The sequence below is a fragment of the Scyliorhinus torazame genome, chromosome 15 (assembly GCF_047496885.1).
Source record: "Scyliorhinus torazame isolate Kashiwa2021f chromosome 15, sScyTor2.1, whole genome shotgun sequence".
In the NCBI taxonomy this organism is placed as follows: domain Eukaryota; kingdom Metazoa; phylum Chordata; class Chondrichthyes; order Carcharhiniformes; family Scyliorhinidae; genus Scyliorhinus; species Scyliorhinus torazame.
In genome coordinates this window covers 56086332-56106488 of record NC_092721.1, presented here as the reverse complement: position 1 = coordinate 56106488, position 20157 = coordinate 56086332, and the positions used below count along the sequence as shown (strand labels likewise).

The window sequence follows — 20157 nt, the reverse complement described above, 5'->3', positions numbered from 1 at the left end:
CATGGCCAATCCACCTAACATGCACATCTTTGGACTGTGGGAGGAAACCGGAGCACGCGGGTGGAAACCCACGCACACACGGGGAGGATGTGCAGACTCCGCACAGACAGTGACCCAAGCCGGAATTGAACCTGGGACCCTGGAGCTGTGAAGCAATGATGCTATCCACAATGCTACCGTGCTGCCCCCTACCCAAAAAGAAACGGCCCCACACAGAGAGTACTGTCCGATTCCATTGAGAGAGCACAGATCGACTCCACAGAGAGAGCGACGCAAGCCTCCACAGACAGCTCGTTGACAGACTCCAAAATGGAGGCAATTAAAAACTCCATAGTGAACGCCATGCATGAACAAGACCATGAAGGTCTACCCTCCGTATCTGAACAACCAGACTATGAAAGTCTACCAAGCTCACATAATCAACAAGATGACAATGCAAGTCTACCCGCTGTTTGCGAAAACAGTGACAATGTGATCACAATCGACATTCAGGATTTGCAAGATCACGAGACTGACAGATCTCAGCTCGTCTGTACAGAAGTACTCAACAATCAGAATAGGGCGACTCATGAGTCCAGAGACACGTCAATTGAAATCTCACCCACTCTAAACTACCCACAAGAATATGAAATCTTGAAGAGGAGCACCAAGACCCACAAGAAAATGAAATCTTGAAGATTTTGACTCCAGAAGAGGGGCACCAAGACCGACAAGAAAATGAAATCTTGAAGGTTTTGACTCCAGAAGAGAGGCAACAAGAAACCAAAGATGATTCAAATGTACTGGAAATGACTCCAGAAGAGGAGCACCAAGGAAGCAAAGAAGAGGAATCAAATCCACCGCAGATGACTGATGTCACCAAGATCAATGCAACATCAGATCAATCTCACAATCCTCAAGAAGAAACGCTCAATGAAACAGCAGATACCACAGCGGACACTGACACCAATAACTTGGAGAATTACTCAAATTATCCACATGGAGCAGTCATTGAGCGCAACAAGAACAATAAAAACCACAAGAAGCACAACAGAAACAAGAACAACACCAACAACAAAAACAACAAGAAGCACAACAAGAACAACAAAAACTACAAGAAGCATAACAAAGAGAACAACAGCAACAACAACGACAATAACAAGCACAAAAACAACAAGAACGACAACGAAAACAACAAAGACAGAAACGACAGAAACAACAACAATGAAACAACGACCTGTACAACATGGTACAACTCTGCACATGAAGGACAATGCAACATTACACTCAGAAACAATGACAAGAGTACAAACATACCATGGCATGACAACGAATCTCACCAATTCACATTTGCTCCAGAACAAACGAGCACACCAGCTTTCAAGGAAGTTGACACACTAAATCGATACCACAAGCACAGAAAAATGTCCGTGTCAGTCAACATCAGTGGTTCGACCATTCGAACACCTCGTGATGACTTGTTGGTTACTTAAAACACAAGAACACTGACGACATTCACAAAGAAGTTACAATATCAATATCACCACGCCAGCAGCAGAAAAAAAACCTCAACCGAACAAATTCATAAAGTTTGGACTCAGAAATGTTATTATTAAGATTGGACTCATAAATATTAATTGGCTTTGTATAATAACCAATATCATCACTAGTTGTACAGATATACATATTCTAAATAATCTAACTGTTTTGTACAATTGTCTTTCACACTGTACAGAAAATATGTAAAAGAAAAAAGGGGGAATGTAGTGATCTGCCTATCTGTGTATATATGCAAGAGGTCAATGTAATTGCAGTACAACTAAGAAATCACTAGAGGGAGCACGGGACATGTATAAATACAGACAAACAGGAAGTCAGGGATTCTTCACAGGAACGGCAGATGGTGACAGGACACAGACAGGCAGCTCAGATGTAACATAGTATAAGCGCTGGAGAGAGAACGGACTCAAAATAAAGCATATCCTTCAACTTAAGACTACGAGCTTTATTCAGACACAAGGAGAGCATTCTACAGCCTGCAGTTTCTGGTTGAAGACCACCATTAAAAGATCACTGGCTACGAAGGCCGATACCTCGGCAGCAAAGAACCATCTCAAGCCTTTTAATCCCTGTTTTATTCAATCCTTTCCCTACCCCTACCTATGTCTGTCTTACATGTGTCTGGGTGAAGGGTGGGAGGGGGTTTGGGGAAGAGTTAGATTAACAGGCCTTTGTTCCATTCTTACCATTATATGTTCATCTTTTTCCATGTTATAAATAAACAGTTTTTTTATGGTTTATTTACAAATCACGTGCTTGTAACTTATCAGAGAAGTCCTGGGTTAAAGATCTCAGGAAAATACACAAATTATTGCTTAATTCACATGTGTTGGTATTCTGGGGCTGGAATTTGACAGCACCCTCGCCCACGGTGTGATAACAATAGCCTAGATAACTTTAAAGTAAAGTGTTCAACAGAACCCAAATATGTAATATGTATATTTAATGTAACATTATGATTTATTCATATTAATCCTCTCCATACTCACTGCTACTATTGAAGAAAATGCATGGGAAAGTTCAGAATCTTCTCCAATGAAGTTAAAGGCTCTCAGAAGAGCAACTCCTGCAACCTGATTGCCATCAGCTTTCTCATCAGCATTTACAACAAAGACAAAACCAATTCTAATACAGTAAAAAAAGGAAAACATTAGTATTCTCATGTTACAGTAAATTCTAGATTTTACCAAGATGACTCATATTTTGTCTGAAATTTCAGCGGTTTAAGCAGATTTCACATTTTTTGGAGCTAATGGGGCTAATTTTAACACAGAGGGAAACAGAATAAATGGAACTGTGAAAAACTAATACAGTGCAGTATGCTCCATCAACCAAAGTACCATGGAAAATAAATCTGCAGGTCTAAGCTAATTGCACAGACCACCTGGTCTCCATGAGAGCTGTCGTTCCCAAATTATGGGTTGTGGCCCTTAGGTTCTTGACCACCATTCGTTCACTGCCTCTATTAATGCCTGGCATGCACACATTTGGGTCTTTTTTCTTGGCGTATCTGCACATCAATGCATAGAGCCTCAGTTTAGTGGAAGGGGAAGGAGAAGTAGGGCAGACTAGTTCCATATGACCACCAGTGCGACAACGACCAGTGGGAAATATGGAAACCGCAAATGGAAATCTGTAAATTGCAGGGGTTGTTGTAGGTTAGGTGGTGGTGTTTAGAGGGCTAGGGGTGAGAGAACTGTAGAAAGTTTCACATCTCCTGATTCACCACGTACTTCTCTAATCTGCAACTCAGTAGGCATTGGCCCTACTGCAAGAGCCGGGGGGGGGGGGTGGCCAGGAGGTGGGCTGTAGGGTCGGGGTGGACGGAGACACAACACCATTACCACAGCCGGCAAGGCAGCCATGCGGCTGCGCATGCCACGGACAGCCTGCTTTAAACCTGGCGCCCTGGGTCGTATAGGTGACCCCACTGTGGCATCCTTTTGGATGCCCTCTGGCCCCAGACGACCCATCAACTGTATGGGCACAACATGTCCCATCTTTTTGGCTTTCATCAGTGTGTATGTGGGGCGTGAGCAGCTGCAGTTGGTCAGCCACCCGAGCGTCAACCAGGGACCCTGCCAATCCTGCACCGCTTTTCGTGGGAATCGACATTCAGCAACTCTGAATGGGCTAGCACCATCGACACGTGGAACGCAACCGGTTCCGTGCGAAATGGCGTTGGATTCGCCAGCTCCGTGATTGGCGCACATGAGGCTCACACACCGCAGCCGCATTTCAACAATTCATCCCCCCATACACACCGTACAGTCAACAGGATGGCTGGAAGGAGAGCAGCGCCATGGTTCAGGGACACTGAGCTGGACACCCTGCTGAATGCTGTGAAGGAGAGAAGGATAACCCTGTACCCCGGCCCAGGAGGAAAGGCGCCGCCATTCTCCGTGCCTGGGCGCCATGGGCAACATTGTCCGGAATGGGATCCAGTGCATGAAGAAACTGCACAACCTCCTCAGGGCTGCCAGCGTGAGTAGGCAGTGATGTGCCCATGGCACTGTGCCCGAGCATAGGGCACAGAACGTGGACGGCGGCCCGGAGGAAAGGGAGCTCACCGAGCTGGAGGTTGGCGGCGTGCGAGCAAGTGAGACCCCGCTTAGTTGGGTGGACAGCCCCCCACTCCACCTAACTTGCACCCCCTCACCCTCAACTCCCCCCAACGCCGCCCCCCCCACACCCTCCCCAGCCCGCTGTCTAATCATACATGTCGTCTTGTATCTTACAGGACCTGCAGAGATGGGGTGGGTCCATCTGGAGCCCCCACCCCCAGCCAGTGCCAGAGCCGGTGCCCCCCAGATGGCCAAGCACTGACACGGAGAGTAGCCCGAACACGAGCCCTCTGCCCGAGACTCAGGACACCCTGGAGCTCGGGGGAGGTGCCGGACGCAGGAACTCCTGCAGGGATCACCCAGGTGGAAGGTGCTACTGTGCGCATGTGTCAGGCGATGTCATGCCCTGTGGAGCACCAGAGCTCATCGCAGAGCGGGTTGTCATCATCCTCCATCCCATGGACCAGATTGTCCCCAGCTTGTCACGCCGCAAATATGTGTCACAGAGGGGGTGTGCATGCGGGCGTTTTGGTGGTGTGGAAGTTGAGGGGTTGTGGTCTGGGATGATGGTGTCAATAGCCAGCAACCCCCTCCCCCCACCCCCCCTAGTCAGCGAACCATGTCGTAATGAGGGTGTCCCGTGCATGCTAGCCCTGCCGATGGCATTGTGCGGCCTCCCGTGCCTGTCCGGGCCCCATGTCCTGCTTATCGTCTCCCTCGTCGGACGAGGCCTACCCTTCCTCCTCATCCCCCTCCTCCAGCACTGCGTCCCTCTGCTGTGCTATATTGTGGAGGATGCAGCAGGCTACCACAATGCGAGCGGCCCTCTCAGCCTTGTACTGAAGGACTCCTCCAGAGTAGTCCAGACACCTGAAGCGCATCTTGAGGAGGCCAAAGGACCGCTCGACCACACCCCTGGTCACTGTAAGAGCATTGTTGTAGCGGGTCTCTGCGTCAGTCAGTGACCTCCGGATAGGTATCATCAGCTACGCCTGTCGCCCAGCAGCCAATCCCCCAGCCAGGGTGGTGCCCCTCGAACATGTTGGGGATCGCCGAGTGTGCCAAGATGAAAGAATCGTGTACACTGGCCGGGTATCGGGTGCAGAAGCGCATCTGTTGATCACAGACCAGCTGTATGTTCATGGAGTGGAACCCCTTTCTGGTGGTGTACAGTGGCTTGTTATCCGCCGGTGCCCTTAGGGTGACATGCATCCCGTTGATGACCTTCTGGACTGGGGCATCCCAGCAACAGCAGCGAATCCCGCTGCCCGGGCATCTTGGTGGACATGGTCCACATGGAACTGTATGTACTGGTCCGCATGTGCATATTGGGCCTCCGTGATGGCGCGGATACACCTGTGCATCAATGTCTGCGAAATCCCGGACAGGACCGCACTCGGCGACTGAAAGGACCGCCCCCCCTCCCCCTCTCCTCCCCCGGTCCTGGCAGGGCACCCCTCGCCGCAGCCAGCACAGCTGGTGTCCGGGCCGGCAGCCCGCAGTCACTCCACGCTATTTCCTACCTCCTCTCTCTCGCTCAGCAGTCAGGAAGCCAGGTTCACGATTTTTAAAACCACAAGTGAACTACACCGTCGGGAAATTCACCGCCTTCGCTCCATCGAAGGCGGTGAATCGCAGACGTCACGGAACATCGGGTGTCAGGCCTGCTAATGATATGCCGACTGTACTTTAAGCTTGCGCGGCGAGCGACGCATCTACGCCATTGTCGGGGTGCCGGAGCATCCCGATTTGCCGTGAAACCGGCGCCTACCCCGATTTCGGCATCGGAAGCTATTCTCCGCCCAATCGCGTTTCGCGATGTTGGCGTCGGCAAGCGGAGAATCCAGCCCAGAGTCTCAGAAAGGGAGAATTCTGCCCATTGTCTCCCAAATGGAGAATCCAGGGGCGGGATTCGCTAATAATGGGGCTATGTCCCCAAGCCAGCGTGAAAACCGGCACCAACGACTCCAGCATCAACGTCCCCCGAAAGTGAGGAATTCTCACCTTCTTTGGGGGCGAGGTTGGTGCCGGAGTGGTCCCCGCAGCTCCAGTCGGCGCGGAATAGCCAGTGTAATTCCACGCATGCACGAAACGGCCAGAGAATCCCGGCCCCAGTCCAAGTTGTTTTTTCCCTAATATCTTGGGCTGGATTCTCCATTCCTGAGACTACGTTGACGCCGTTGTGAAAACGGTGGAGTTTCACGACGGCGTGATCGGGTCCCCTGGTGGAGCGATTCAATCGCTCCCAAGGGGCTAGCACGGGTGGATCGTGAAACACCCGACTCTGTTAACGGACCGGAGGCCGATTCGCCAGTTCCATGATTGATGCGACACCACGGCTGCACTTAATCATTCTCCCCCTCACACACATAGCTTTGCAGGCAAGATGGCTGCAAGGAGGGCAACGCCGCGATTCCGGGATGCCAAATTGGAGACCCACCTGGATGCTGTGGACGAGAGGGGGCTGGTGTTGTACCCCGGGCTGGGACGGAGGTCAGCAGGTGCCATCGTTCGCTGTGCCTGGGCAGAGGTGGCAGGCGCTGTCAGCGCCGTAAGGGTGGTGGCTCGGACTGCAGACCAGTGCAGGAAAAAACTGCATGACCTCCTCAGGGCAACCAAGGTGAGTACCCAGCACTGTGCCCCTGGCAGCAACCACCCTACCCACCACACGCATGTGACCCGCTCCTCCCCACCCCCCAGGGGGACGGTCAGACCCCCACCCCGACCCACATGGCTGCTCCCACCCATGCCAGCTGTAATGCTCAGGGCACCAAGGGCATCCGAGACCCAAACCATATGCTGCATGAGCCAGGCCGTCTATAACTGTTGCTATTTGTGTTTGCTGTCCCCCCAGGACAAGTCTACGCATAACCGCTGGGAGCGGGAGAAGATCGAAGGGTGATCACAAGACATGCGTCCCCTCACCGTGCCTGAGTAGAGAGCACTAGACATTTTTGGCGGTCCGGAGGAGAGGGAGGTCGCCGATGCGGAGGTCGGCGGCGGGCCACGAAGTGAGACTCCCTACCTGGTTGCGGGTCCTCACATATGTGTGGCCACCCCTCACCCCACACCCCAACCCCCCTCACCCGGTGACTCCTGCAGGGGAAGTCGAGGAACACCACAGCACCTTGGACTCCCCCCCTCCTGTCCCTGGTGCATCTGGTGGGCAGTGGGCAGAACAGGGCGGCACCACGCCAGCTGGGATGTCCGAGGAGTACCCGGGCCCATCTAGGCCGGGCCGCCACAGGAGACGTGCGGCAAAGGGGACCCTAGTCGCAGCGCAGGGGTCACAGCAGTCTGCCTCCACTCCTGCTGTACCGTCTGGGGAACCACAAAGACGGTAGGGCCCGTAAGGCCAGAAAGTTAGGCATCAGTTAAGTTGGCACGGGTGCAGGTCACAGTTTAGCTATAGGGGCTAGGGCATAGACTGTATATACCTCTTCAAATTAAACACCTGTTAACACCGTTGAAACTTGCCTCTGTGCTCTGTCTGGTGGATGTTTGGTGGGGCGGGGTGTGATGGCCACTGAGTGTAAGGGGCGGGGAGGAGTGAGGCCCAGTGGCTAGACAGTGCAGCCCCACCCCCCACCCCCCCCCCCCCCCCCCCTCACCCACCGCCCCATACCTCCCCCAACCGTCCCCAGCTATTCAACAGGACCGTGTTATGGACTGGCCATCCCGCATTCAGGGATCACCCAGGTGGAAGGTGCTACTGTGGGCATCAGTCAGTCCATGTAGAACATGGAGCTCATCGCAGAGCAGGCTGTCAACATCCTCCATCCGATGGACCAGACCCGCTGTCACTGCCAACCCAGCTCTTGGTGCGGCAGGTATATATAATGAAGGGGGTTGTGCATAGAACATAGAACAGGCCCTTCGGCCCACGATGTTGTGCCGATCATTTATTCTAATCTAAGGTCAATGTAACCTACACACCTTCAATTTACTGCTGTCCATGTGCCTTAAAGTCGCTTAAATGTCCCAAATGACTCAGACTCCACCACCTCCGCTGGCAGTGCATTCCACACACCCACCACTCCCAGTGACATCCACCTACCTCTGACATCTGCCCTATACCTTCCTCCAATCACCTTAAAACTATGTCCCATCATGACCAACATTTCCGCCCTGAGGAAAAGTCTCTGGCTATCCACTCTATTTTCATGCGGGTGATGGGAGAGGTGAGGGTGGTCGGTGGTGTGGGAGGTGAGGGTGGTCGGTGGTGTGGGAGTTGAGTGTGTTCGGTGGTGTGGGAGGTGAGTGTGTTCGGTGGTGTGGGAGGTGAGTGTGTTCGGTGGTGTGGGAGGTGAGGGTGTTCGGTGGTGTGGGAGGTGAGGGTGGTTCGGGGGTATGGGAGGTGAGTGTGTTCGGTGGTATGGGAGGTGAGTGTGTTCGGTGGTGTGGGAGGTGAGTGTGTTCGGTGGTGTGGGAGGTGAGTATGTTCGGTGGTGTGGGAGGTGAGTGTGTTCGGTGGCGTGGGAGGTGAGGGTGGTCGGTGGTGTGGGAGGTGAGGGTGGTCGGTGGTGTGGGAGGTGAGAGTGGTCGGTGGTGTGGGAGGTGAGGGTGGTCGGTGGTGTGGGAGGTGAGTGTGTTTGTGGTGTGGGAGGTGAGGTCGGTGGTGTGGGGGGTGAGTGTGTTCGCTGGTTTGGGAGGTGAGGGTGGTCGGTGGTGGGGGAGGTGAGGGTGTTGGTGGTGTGGGAGGTGAGGGTGGTTTGGTGGCGTGGGAGGTGATTGTGTTCGGTTGTGTGGGAAGTGAGGGTGGTCGGTGGTGTGGGAGGTGAGGTCGGTAGTGTGGGAGGTGAGTGTGTTCGGTGGTGTGGGAAGTGAGGGTGTTGGAGGTGAGGGTGGTCGGTAGTGTGGGAGGTGAGTGTGTTCGGTGGTGTGGGAAGTGAGGGTGTTGGTGGTGAGGGTGTTGGTGGTGTGGGAGGTGAGCGTGTTGGTGGTGTGGGAGGTGATTGTGTTCGGTTGTATGGGAAGTGAGGGTGTTGGTGGTGTGGGAGGTGAGGTTGGTTCGGTGGTGTGGGAGGTGAATGTGTTCGGTGGTGTGGGTGGTCGGTGGTGTGGGAGGTGAGGTCGGTGGTGTGGGAGGTGAATGTGTTCAGTGGTGTGGGTGGTCGGTGGTGTGGGAGGTGTGGGTGTTCGGAGGTATGGGAGGTGACGGTGGTCGGTGGTGTAGGAGGTGAGGGTGGTTTGGTGGTGTAGGTGATTGTATTCGGTTGTGTGGGAAGTGAGGGTGGTTCGGTGATGTGGGAGGTGAGGGTGTTCGGAGGTGTGGGAGGTGACGGTGGTCAGTGGTGTGGGAGGTGAGGGTAGTTTGGTGGTGTGGGAGGTGAGTGTGTTTGTGGTGTGGGAGGTGAGGGTGGTCGGTGGTGTGGGAGGTGAGGGTGTCGGTGGTGTGGGAGGTGAGGGTGGTCGGTGGTGTGGGAGGTGACGGTGGTCGGTGGTGTGGGAGGTGAGGGTGTTCGGAGGTGTGGGAGGTGACGGTGGTCAGTGGTGTGGGAGGTGAGGGTAGTTCGGTGGTGTGGGAGGTGAGTGTGTTTGTGGTGTGGGAGGTGAGGTCGGTGGTGTGGGGGGTGAGTGTGTTCGCTGCTTTGGGAGGTGAGGGTGGTCGGTGGTGTGGGAGGTGAGGGTGTCGGTGGTGTGGGAGGTGAGGGTGGTCGGTGGTGTGGGAGGTGAGGGTGGTCGGTGGTGTGGGTGGTGAGGGTTGTTCGGTGGTGTGGGAGGTGAGGTCGGTAGTGTGGGAGGTGAGTGTGTTCTGTGGTGTGGGAAGTGAGGGTGTTGGAGGTGAGGGTGTTCGGAGGTGTGGGAGGTGACGGTGGTCGGTAGTGTGGGAGGTGAGGGTGTTCGGAGGTGTGGGAGGTGACGGTGGTCGGTAGTGTGGGAGGTGAGTGTGGTCAGTGGTGTGGGAAGTGAGCGTGTTGGTGGTGTGGGAGGTGATTGTGTTCGGTTGTATGGGAAGTGAGGGTGTTGGAGGTGTGGGAGGTGAGGGTGGTTCGGTGGTGTGGGAGGTGAGGGTGGTCGGTGGTGTGGGAGGTGAGGGTGGTCGGTGGTGTGGGAGGTGAGGGTGGTCGGTGGTGTGGGAGGTGAGGGTGGTCCGGTGGTGTGGGAGGTGAGGTCGGTAGTGTGGGAGGTGAGTGTGTTCGGTGGTGTGGGAGGTGAGGTTGGTAGTGTGGGAGGTGAGAGTGTTCGGTGGTGTGGGAGGTGAGGGTGGTCGGTGGTGTGGGAAGTGAGAGTGGTCGGTGGTGTGGGAGGTGAGGGTGGTCGGTGGTGTGGGAAGTGAGAGTGGTTGGTGGTGTGGGAGGTGAGGGTGTTGGTAGTGTGGGAGGTGAGTGTGTTCGTGGTGTGGGAGGTGAGGGTGGTTCAGTGGTGTGGGAGGTGAGGTTGGTAGTGTGGGAGGTGAGAGTGTTCGGTGGTGTGGGAGGTGAGGGTGTTCGGTGGTGTGGGAGGTGAGGGTGGTTCGGTGGTGTGGGAGGTGAGGTTGGTAGTGTGGGAGGTGAGAGTGTTCGGTGGTGTGGGAGGTGAGGGTGGTCGGTGGTGTGCGAGGTGAGGGTGGTTCGGTGGTGTGGGAGGTGAGGTTGGTCGTGTGGGAGGTGAGAGTGTTCGGTGGTGTGGGAGGTGAGGGTGGTCGGTGGTGTGGGAAGTGAGGGTGGTTCGTTGGTGTGGGAGGTGAGTGTGTTTGTGGTGTGGGAGGTGAGGGTGGGTGGTGGTGTGGGAGGTGAGGGTGTCGGTGGTGTGGGAGGTGAGGGTGGTCGGTGGTGTGGGAGGTGACGGTGGTCGGTGGTGTGGGAGGTGAGGGTGTTCGGAGGTGTGGGAGGTGACGGTGGTCAGTGGTGTGGGAGGTGAGGGTAGTTCGGTGGTGTGGGAGGTGAGTGTGTTTGTGGTGTGGGAGGTGAGGTCGGTGGTGTGGGGGGTGAGTGTGTTCGCTGGTTTGGGAGGTGAGGGTGGTCGGTGGTGTGGGAGGTGAGGGTGTCGGTGGTGTGGGAGGTGAGGGTGGTCGGTGGTGTGGGAGGTGAGGGTGGTCGGTGGTGTGGGTGGTGAGGGTTGTTCGGTGGTGTGGGAGGTGAGGTCGGTAGTGTGGGAGGTGAGTGTGTTCGGTGGTGTGGGAAGTGAGGGTGTTGGAGGTGAGGGTGTTCGGAGGTGTGGGAGGTGACGGTGGTCGGTAGTGTGGGAGGTGAGGGTGTTCGGAGGTGTGGGAGGTGACGGTGGTCGGTAGTGTGGGAGGTGAGTGTGGTCAGTGGTGTGGGAAGTGAGCGTGTTGGTGGTGTGGGAGGTGATTGTGTTCGGTTGTATGGGAAGTGAGGGTATTGGAGGTGTGGGAGGTGAGGGTGGTTCGGTGGTGTGGGAGGTGAGGGTGGTCGGTGGTGTGGGAGGTGAGGGTGGTCGGTGGTGTGGGAGGTGAGGGTGGTCGGTGGTGTGGGAGGTGAGGGTGGTCCGGTGGTGTGGGAGGTGAGGTCGGTAGTGTGGGAGGTGAGTGTGTTCGGTGGTGTGGGAGGTGAGGTTGGTAGTGTGGGAGGTGAGAGTGTTCGGTGGTGTGGGAGGTGAGGGTGGTCGGTGGTGTGGGAAGTGAGAGTGGTCGGTGGTGTGGGAGGTGAGGGTGGTCGGTGGTGTGGGAAGTGAGAGTGGTTGGTGGTGTGGGAGGTGAGGGTGGTTCGGTGGTGTGGGAGGTGAGGTTGGTAGTGTGGGAGGTGAGAGTGTTCGGTGGGGTGGGAGGTGAGTGTGTTCGGTGGTGTGGGAGGTGAGGGTGGTTCAGTGGTGTGGGAGGTGAGGTTGGTAGTGTGGGAGGTGAGAGTGTTCGGTGGTGTGGGAGGTGAGGGTGGTCGGTGGTGTGGGAAGTGAGGGTGGTTCGTTGGTGTGGGAGGTGAGGGTGTTGGTGGTGTGGGAGGTGAGGGTGTTGGTGGTGTGGGAGGTGAGGGTGGTCGGTGGTGTGGGAGGTGAGGGTGGTCGGTGGTGTGGGAGGTGAGGGTGGTCGGTGGTGTGGGAGGTGAGGGTGGTTTGGTGGCGTGGGAGGTGATTGTGTTCGGTTGTGTGGGAACTGAGGGTGGTCGGTGGTGTGGGAGGTGTGGGTGTTCGGAGGTGTGGGAGGTGATTGTATTCGGTTGTGTTGGAGGTGTGGGTGTTCGGAGGTGTGGGAGGTGACGGTGGTCGGTGGTGTAGGAGGTGAGGGTGGTTTGGTGGTGTAGGTGATTGTATTCGGTTGTGTGGGAAGTGAGGGTGGTTCGGTGATGTGGGAGGTGAGGGTGTTCGGAGGTGTGGGAGGTGACGGTGGTCAGTGGTGTGGGAGGTGAGGGTAGTTCGGTGGTGTGGGAGGTGATTGGGTTCGGTTGTGTGGGAGGTGAGGGTGGTCGGTAGTGTGGGAGGTGAGGGTGGTCGGTGGTGTGGGAGGTGAGGGCGGTAGTGTGGGAGGTGAGTGTGTTCGGTGGTGTGGGAAGTGAGGGTGTTGGTGGTGTGGGAGGTGAGGGTGCTCGGTGGTGTGGGAGGTGAGGGTGGTCGGTAGTGTGGGAGGTGAGGGTGGTCGGTGGTGTGGGAGGTGAGGGCGGTAGTGTGGGAGGTGAGTGTGTTCGGTGGTGTGGGAAGTGAGGGTGTTGGTGGTGTGGGAGGTGAGGGTGGTTTGGTGGCGTGGGAGGTGATTGTGTTCGGTTGTGTGGGAAGTGAGGGTGGTCGGTGGTGTGAGAGGTGAGGTCGGTAGTGTGGGAGGTGAGTGTGTTCGGTGGTTTGGGAGGTGAGGGTGGTCGGTGGTGTGGGAGGTGAGGGTGTTGGTGGTGTGGGAGGTGAGGTTGGTTTGGTGGCGTGGGAGGTGATTGTGTTCGGTTGTGTGGGAAGTGAGGGTGGTCGGTGGTGTGGGAGGTGAGGTCGGTAGTGTGGGAGGTGAGTGTGTTCGGTGGTGTGGGAAGTGAGGGTGTTGGAGGTGAGGGTGGTCGGTAGTGTGGGAGGTGAGTGTGTTCGGTGATGTGGGAAGTGAGGGTGTTGGTGGTGAGGGTGTTGGTGGTGTGGGAGGTGAGCGTGTTGGTGGTGTGGGAGGTGATTGTGTTCGGTTGTATGGGAAGTGAGGGTGTTGGTGGTGTGGGAGGTGAGGTTGGTTCGGTGGTGTGGGAGGTGAATGTGTTCGGTGGTGTGGGTGGTCGGTGGTGTGCGAGGTGAGGTCGGTGGTGTGGGAGGTGAATGTGTTCAGTGGTGTGGGTGGTCGGTGGTGTGGGAGGTGTGGGTGTTCGGAGGTATGGGAGGTGACGGTGGTCGGTGGTGTAGGAGGTGAGGGTGGTTTGGTGGTGTAGGTGATTGTATTCGGTTGTGTGGGAAGTGAGGGTGGTTCGGTGATGTGGGAGGTGAGGGTGTTCGGAGGTGTGGGAGGTGACGGTGGTCAGTGGTGTGGGAGGTGAGGGTAGTTTGGTGGTGTGGGAGGTGAGTGTGTTTGTGGTGTGGGAGGTGAGGTCGGTGGTGTGGGGGGTGAGTGTGTTCGCTGGTTTGGGAGGTGAGGGTGGTCGGTGGTGTGGGAGGTGAGGGTGTCGGTGGTGTGGGAGGTGAGGGTGGTCGGTGGTGTGGGAGGTGACGGTGGTCGGTGGTGTGGGAGGTGAGGGTGTTCGGAGGTGTGGGAGGTGACGGTGGTCAGTGGTGTGGGAGGTGAGGGTAGTTCGGTGGTGTGGGAGGTGAGTGTGTTTGTGGTGTGGGAGGTGAGGTCGGTGCTGTGGGGGGTGAGTGTGTTCGCTGGTTTGGGAGGTGAGGGTGGTCGGTGGTGTGGGAGGTGAGGGTGTCGGTGGTGTGGGAGGTGAGGGTGGTCGGTGGTGTGGGAGGTGAGGGTGGTCGGTGGTGTGGGAGGTGAGGGTTGTTCGGTGGTGTGGGAGGTGAGGTCGGTAGTGTGGGAGGTGAGTGTGTTCGGTGGTGTGGGAAGTGAGGGTGTTGGAGGTGAGGGTGGTCGGTAGTGTGGGAGGTGAGGGTGTTCGGAGGTGTGGGAGGTGACGGTGGTCGGTAGTGTGGGAGGTGAGGGTGTTCGGAGGTGTGGGAGGTGACGGTGGTCGGTAGTGTGGGAGGCGAGGGTGGTCAGTGGTGTGGGAAGTGAGCGTGTTGGTGGTGTGGGAGGTGAGTGTGGTCGGTGGTGTGGGAGGTGAGCGTGTTGGTGGTGTGGGAGGTGATTGTGTTCGGTTGTATGGGAAGTGAGGGTGTTCGTGGTGTGGGAGGTGAGGGTGGTTCGGTGGTGTGGGAGGTGAGTGTGTTCGGTGGTGTGGGAGGTGAGGGTGGTCGGTGGTGTGGGAGGTGAGGGTGGTCGGTGGTGTGGGAGGTGAGGGTGGTCGGTGGTGTGGGAGGTGAGGGTGGTCGGTGGTGTGGGAGGTGAGGGTGGTCCGGTGGTGTGGGAGGTGAGGTTGGTAGTGTGGGAGGTGAGAGTGTTCGGTGGTGTGGGAGGTGAGGGTGGTCGGTGGTGTGGGAAGTGAGAGTGGTCGGTGGTGTGGGAGGTGAGGGTGGTCGGTGGTGTGGGAAGTGAGAGTGGTCGGTGGTGTGGGAGGTGAGGGTGTTGGTCGTGTGGGAGGTGAGTGTGTTCGGTGGTGTGGGAGGTGAGGGTGGTTCGGTGGTGTGGGAGGTGAGGTTGGTAGTGTGGGAGGTGAGAGTGTTCAGTGGTGTGGGAGGTGAGTGTGTTCGGTGGTGTGGGAGGTGAGGGTGGTTCGGTGGTGTGGGAGGTGAGGTTGGTAGTGTGGGAGGTGAGAGTGTTCGGTGGTGTGGGAGGTGAGGGTGGTCGGTGGTGTGGGAGGTGAGGGTGGTTCGGTGGTGTGGGAGGTGAGGTTGGTAGTGTGGGAGGTGAGAGTGTTCGGTGGTGTGGGAGGTGAGGGTGGTCGGTGGTGTGGGAAGTGAGGGTGGTTCGTTGGTGTGGGAGGTGAGGGTGTTGGTGGTGTGGGAGGTGAGGGTGGTCGGTGGTGTGGGAGGTGAGGGTGGTCGGTGGTGTGGGAGGTGAGGGTGGTTTGGTGGCGTGGGAGGTGATTGTGTTCGGTTGTGTGGGAAGTGAGGGTGGTCGGTGGTGTGGGAGGTGTGGGTGTTCGGAGGTGTGGGAGGTGATTGTATTCGGTTGTGTTGGAGGTGTGGGTGTTCGGAGGTGTGGGAGGTGACGGTGGTCGGTGGTGTAGGAGGTGAGGGTGGTTTGGTGGTGTAGGTGATTGTATTCGGTTGTGTGGGAAGTGAGGGTGGTTCGGCGATGTGGGAGGTGAGGGTGTTCGGAGGTGTGGGAGGTGATGGTGGTCAGTGGTGTGGGAGGTGAGGGTAGTTCGGTGGTGTGGGAGGTGATTGGGTTCGGTTGTGTGGGAGGTGAGTGTGGGTGGTGGTGTGGGAGGTGAGGGTGCTCGGTGGTGTGGGAGGTGAGGGTGGTCGGTAGTGTGGGAGGTGAGGGTGGTCGGTGGTGTGGGAGGTGAGGGCGGTAGTGTGGGAGGTGAGTGTGTTCGGTGGTGTGGGAGGTGAATGTGTTCAGTGGTGTGGGTGGTCGGTGGTGTGGGAGGTGTGGGTGTTCGGAGGTATGGGAGGTGACGGTGGTCGGTGGTGTAGGAGGTGAGGGTGGTTTGGTGGTGTAGGTGATTGTATTCGGTTGTGTGGGAAGTGAGGGTGGTTCGGTGATGTGGGAGGTGAGGGTGTTCGGAGGTGTGGGAGGTGACGGTGGTCAGTGGTGTGGGAGGTGAGGGTAGTTTGGTGGTGTGGGAGGTGAGTGTGTTTGTGGTGTGGGAGGTGAGGTCGGTGGTGTGGGGGGTGAGTGTGTTCGCTGGTTTGGGAGGTGAGGGTGGTCGGTGGTGTGGGAGGTGAGGGTGTCGGTGGTGTGGGAGGTGAGGGTGGTCGGTGGTGTGGGAGGTGACGGTGGTCGGTGGTGTGGGAGGTGAGGGTGTTCGGAGGTGTGGGAGGTGACGGTGGTCAGTGGTGTGGGAGGTGAGGGTAGTTCGGTGGTGTGGGAGGTGAGTGTGTTTGTGGTGTGGGAGGTGAGGTCGGTGGTGTGGGGGGTGAGTGTGTTCGCTGGTTTGGGAGGTGAGGGTGGTCGGTGGTGTGGGAGGTGAGGGTGTCGGTGGTGTGGGAGGTGAGGGTGGTCGGTGGTGTGGGAGGTGAGGGTGGTCGGTGGTGTGGGAGGTGAGGGTTGTTCGGTGGTGTGGGAGGTGAGGTCGGTAGTGTGGGAGGTGAGTGTGTTCGGTGGTGTGGGAAGTGAGGGCGTTGGAGGTGAGGGTGGTCGGTAGTGTGGGAGGTGAGGGTGTTCGGAGGTGTGGGAGGTGACGGTGGTCGGTAGTGTGGGAGGTGAGGGTGGTCGGTAGTGTGGGAGGCGAGGGTGGTCAGTGGTGTGGGAAGTGAGCGTGTTGGTGGTGTGGGAGGTGAGTGTGGTCGGTGGTGTGGGAGGTGAGCGTGTTGGTGGTGTGGGAGGTGATTGTGTTCGGTAGTATGGGAAGTGAGGGTGTTGGTGGTGTGGGAGGTGAGGGTGGTTCGGTGGTGTGGGAGGTGAGTGTGTTCGGTGGTGTGGGAGGTGAGGGTGGTCGGTGGTGTGGGAGGTGAGGGTGGTCGGTGGTGTGGGAGGTGAGGGTGGTCCGGTGGTGTGGGAGGTGAGGTCGGTAGTGTGGGAGGTGAGTGTGTTCGGTGGTGTGGGAGGTGAGGTTGGTAGTGTGGGAGGTGAGAGTGTTCGGTGGTGTGGGAGGTGAGGGTGTTCGGAGGTGTGGGAGGTGATTGGGTTCGGTTGTGTGGGAGGTGAGTGTGGGTGGTGGTGTGGGAGGTGAGGGTGCTCGGTGGTGTGGGAGGTGAGGGTGGTCGGTAGTGTGGGAGGTGAGGGTGGTCGGTGGTGTGGGAGGGGAGGGCGGTAGTGTGGGAGGTGAGTGTGTTCGGTGGTGTGGGAAGTGAGGGTGTTGGTGGTGTGGGAGGTGAGGGTGGTTTGGTGGCGTGGGAGGTGATTGTGTTCGGTTGTGTGGGAGGTGAGGGTGGTCGGTGGTGTGGGAGGTGAGGTCGGTAGTGTGGGAGGTGAGTGTGTTCGGTGGTGTGGGAAGTGAGGGTGTTGGAGGTGAGGGTGGTCGGTAGTGTGGGAGGTGAGTGTGTTCGGTGGTGTGGGAAGTGAGGGTGTTGGAGGTGAGGGTGTTGGTGGTGTGGGAGGTGAGCGTGTTGGTGGTGTGGGAGGTGATTGTGTTCGGTTGTATGGGAAGTGAGGGTGTTGGTGGTGTGGGAGGTGAGGGTGGTTCGGTGGTGTGGGAGGTGAATGTGTTCGGTGGTGTGGGTGGTCGGTGGTGTGGGAGGTGAGGTCGGTGGTGTGGGAGGTGAATGTGTTCAGTGGTGTGGGTGGTCGGTGGTGTGGGAGGTGTGGGTGTTCGGAGGTGTGGGAGGTGACGGTGGTCGGTGGTGTGGGAGGTGAGGGTGGTCCGGTGGTGTGGGAGGTGAGGTCGGTAGTGTGGGAGGTGAGTGTGTTCGGTGGTGTGGGAAGTGAGCGTGTTGGTGGTGTGGGAGGTGAGGGTGGTTCGGTGGTGTGGGAGGTGAGGGTGGTCGGTGGTGTGGGAGGTGAGGGTGGTCGGTGGTGTGGGAGGTGAGGGTGGTCGGTGGTGTGGGAGGTGAGGGTGGTCCGGTGGTGTGGGAGGTGAGGTCGGTAGTGTGGGAGGTGAGTGTGTTCGGTGGTGTGGGAGGTGAGGTTGGTAGTGTGGGAGGTGAGAGTGTTCGGTGGTGTGGGAGGTGAGGGTGGTCGGTGGTGTGGGAAGTGAGAGTGGTCGGTGGTGTGGGAGGTGAGGGTGGTCGGTGGTGTGGGAAGTGAGAGTGGTCGGTGGTGTGGGAGGTGAGGGTGTTGGTAGTGTGGGAGGTGAGTGTGTTCGGTGGTGTGGGAGGTGAGGGTGGTTCGGTGGTGTGGGAGGTGAGGTTGGTAGTGTGGGAGGTGAGAGTGTTCGGTGGTGTGGGAGGTGAGTGTGTTCGGTGGTGTGGGAGGTGAGGGTGGTTCAGTGGTGTGGGAGGTGAGGTTGGTAGTGTGGGAGGTGAGAGTGTTCGGTGGTGTGGGAGGTGAGTGTGTTCGGTGGTGTGGGAGGTGAGGGTGGTTCGGTGGTGTGGGAGGTGAGGTTGGTAGTGTGGGAGGTGAGAGTGTTCGGTGGTGTGGGAGGTGAGGGTGGTCGGTGGTGTGGGAGGTGAGGTTGGTTCGGTGGTGTGGGAGGTGAGGTTGGTAGTGTGGGAGGTGAGAGTGTTCGGTGGTGTGGGAGGTGAGGGTGGTCGGTGGTGTGGGAAGTGAGGGTGGTTCGTTGGTGTGGGAGGTGAGGGTGTTGGTGGTGTGGGAGGTGAGGGTGTTGGTGGTGTGGGAGGTGAGGGTGGTCGGTGGTGTGGGAGGTGAGGGTGGTCGGTGGTGTGGGAGGTGAGGGTGGTCGGTGGTATGGGAGGTGAGGGTGGTTTGGTGGCGTGGGAGGTGATTGTGTTCGGTTGTGTGGGAACTGAGGGTGGTCGGTGGTGTGGGAGGTGTGGGTGTTCGGAGGTGTGGGAGGTGATTGTATTCGGTTGTGTTGGAGGTGTGGGTGTTCGGAGGTGTGGGAGGTGACGGTGGTCGGTGGTGTAGGAGGTGAGGGTGGTTTGGTGGTGTAGGTGATTGTATTCGGTTGTGTGGGAAGTGAGGGTGGTTCGGTGATGTGGGAGGTGAGGGTGTTCGGAGGTGTGGGAGGTGACGGTGGTCAGTGGTGTGGGAGGTGAGGGTAGTTCGGTGGTGTGGGAGGTGATTGGGTTCGGTTGTGTGGGAGGTGAGTGTGGGTGGTGGTGTGGGAGGTGAGGGTGCTCGGTGGTGTGGGAGGTGAGGGTGGTCGGTAGTGTGGGAGGTGAGGGTGGTCGGTGGTGTGGGAGGTGAGGGCGGTAGTGTGGGAGGTGAGTGTGTTCGGTGGTGTGGGAAGTGAGGGTGTTGGTGGTGTGGGAGGTGAGGGTGGTTTGGTGGCGTGGGAGGTGATTGTGTTCGGTTGTGTGGGAAGTGAGGGTGGTCGGTGGTGTGAGAGGTGAGGTCGGTAGTGTGGGAGGTGAGTGTGTTCGGTGGTTTGGGAGGTGAGGGTGTTGGTGGTGTGGGAGGTGAGGTTGGTTTGGTGGCGTGGGAGGTGATTGTGTTCGGTTGTGTGGGAAGTGAGGGTGGTCGGTGGTGTGGGAGGTGAGGTCGGTAGTGTGGGAGGTGAGTGTGTTCGGTGGTGTGGGAAGTGAGGGTGTTGGAGGTGAGGGTGGTCGGTAGTGTGGGAGGTGAGTGTGTTCGGTGATGTGGGAAGTGAGGGTGTTGGTGGTGAGGGTGTTGGTGGTGTGGGAGGTGAGCGTGTTGGTGGTGTGGGAGGTGAGTGTGGTCGGTGGTGTGGGAGGTGAGGTCGGTAGTGTGGGAGGTGAGTGTGTTCGGTGGTGTGGGAAGTGAGGGTGTTGGAGGTGAGGGTGGTCGGTAGTGTGGGAGGTGAGTGTGTTCGGTGATGTGGGAAGTGAGGGTGTTGGTGGTGAGGGTGTTGGTGGTGCGGGAGGTGAGCGTGTTGGAGGTGTGGGAGGTGATTGTGTTCGGTGGTGTGGGAAGTGAGGGTGTTGGAGGTGAGGGTGGTCGGTAGTGTGGGAGGTGAGGGTGTTCGGAGGTGTGGGAGGTGACGGTGGTCGGTAGTGTGGGAGGTGAGGGTGTTCGGAGGTGTGGGAGGTGACGGTGGTCGGTAGTGTGGGAGGCGAGGGTGGTCAGTGGTGTGGGAAGTGAGCGTGTTGGTGGTGTGGGAGGTGAGTGTGGTCGGTGGTGTGGGAGGTGAGCGTGTTGGTGGTGTGGGAGGTGATTGTGTTCGGTTGTATGGGAAGTGAGGGTGTTGGTGGTGTGGGAGGTGAGGGTGGTTCGGTGGTGTGGGAGGTGAGTGTGTTCGGTGGTGTGGGAGGTGAGGGTGGTCGGTGGTGTGGGAGGTGAGGGTGGTCGGTGGTGTGGGAGGTGAGGGTGGTCCGGTGGTGTGGGAGGTGAGGTCGGTAGTGTGGGAGGTGAGTGTGTTCGGTGGTGTGGGAGGTGAGGTTGGTAGTGTGGGAGGTGAGAGTGTTCGGTGGTGTGGGAGGTGAGGGTGGTCGGTGGTGTGGGAAGTGAGAGTGGTCGGTGGTGTGGGAGGTGAGGGTGTTGGTAGTGTGG

The 20157-nt window shown here is 57.9% G+C and overlaps 1 protein-coding gene across 2 annotated transcripts in view; it reads right to left on the bottom strand.

The window, feature by feature from the left end:
* Positions 1-20157, bottom strand: part of LOC140391602 (UDP-glucose:glycoprotein glucosyltransferase 2-like) — a 731169-nt gene that overhangs the window by 248312 nt on the left and 462700 nt on the right. For both annotated transcript variants that reach the window (XM_072476257.1, XM_072476258.1), the window contains exon 16: positions 2529-2664. In XM_072476257.1, the coding sequence (XP_072332358.1) occupies positions 2529-2664 (136 nt within the window). The remainder of the gene's footprint in view (positions 1-2528; positions 2665-20157) is intronic.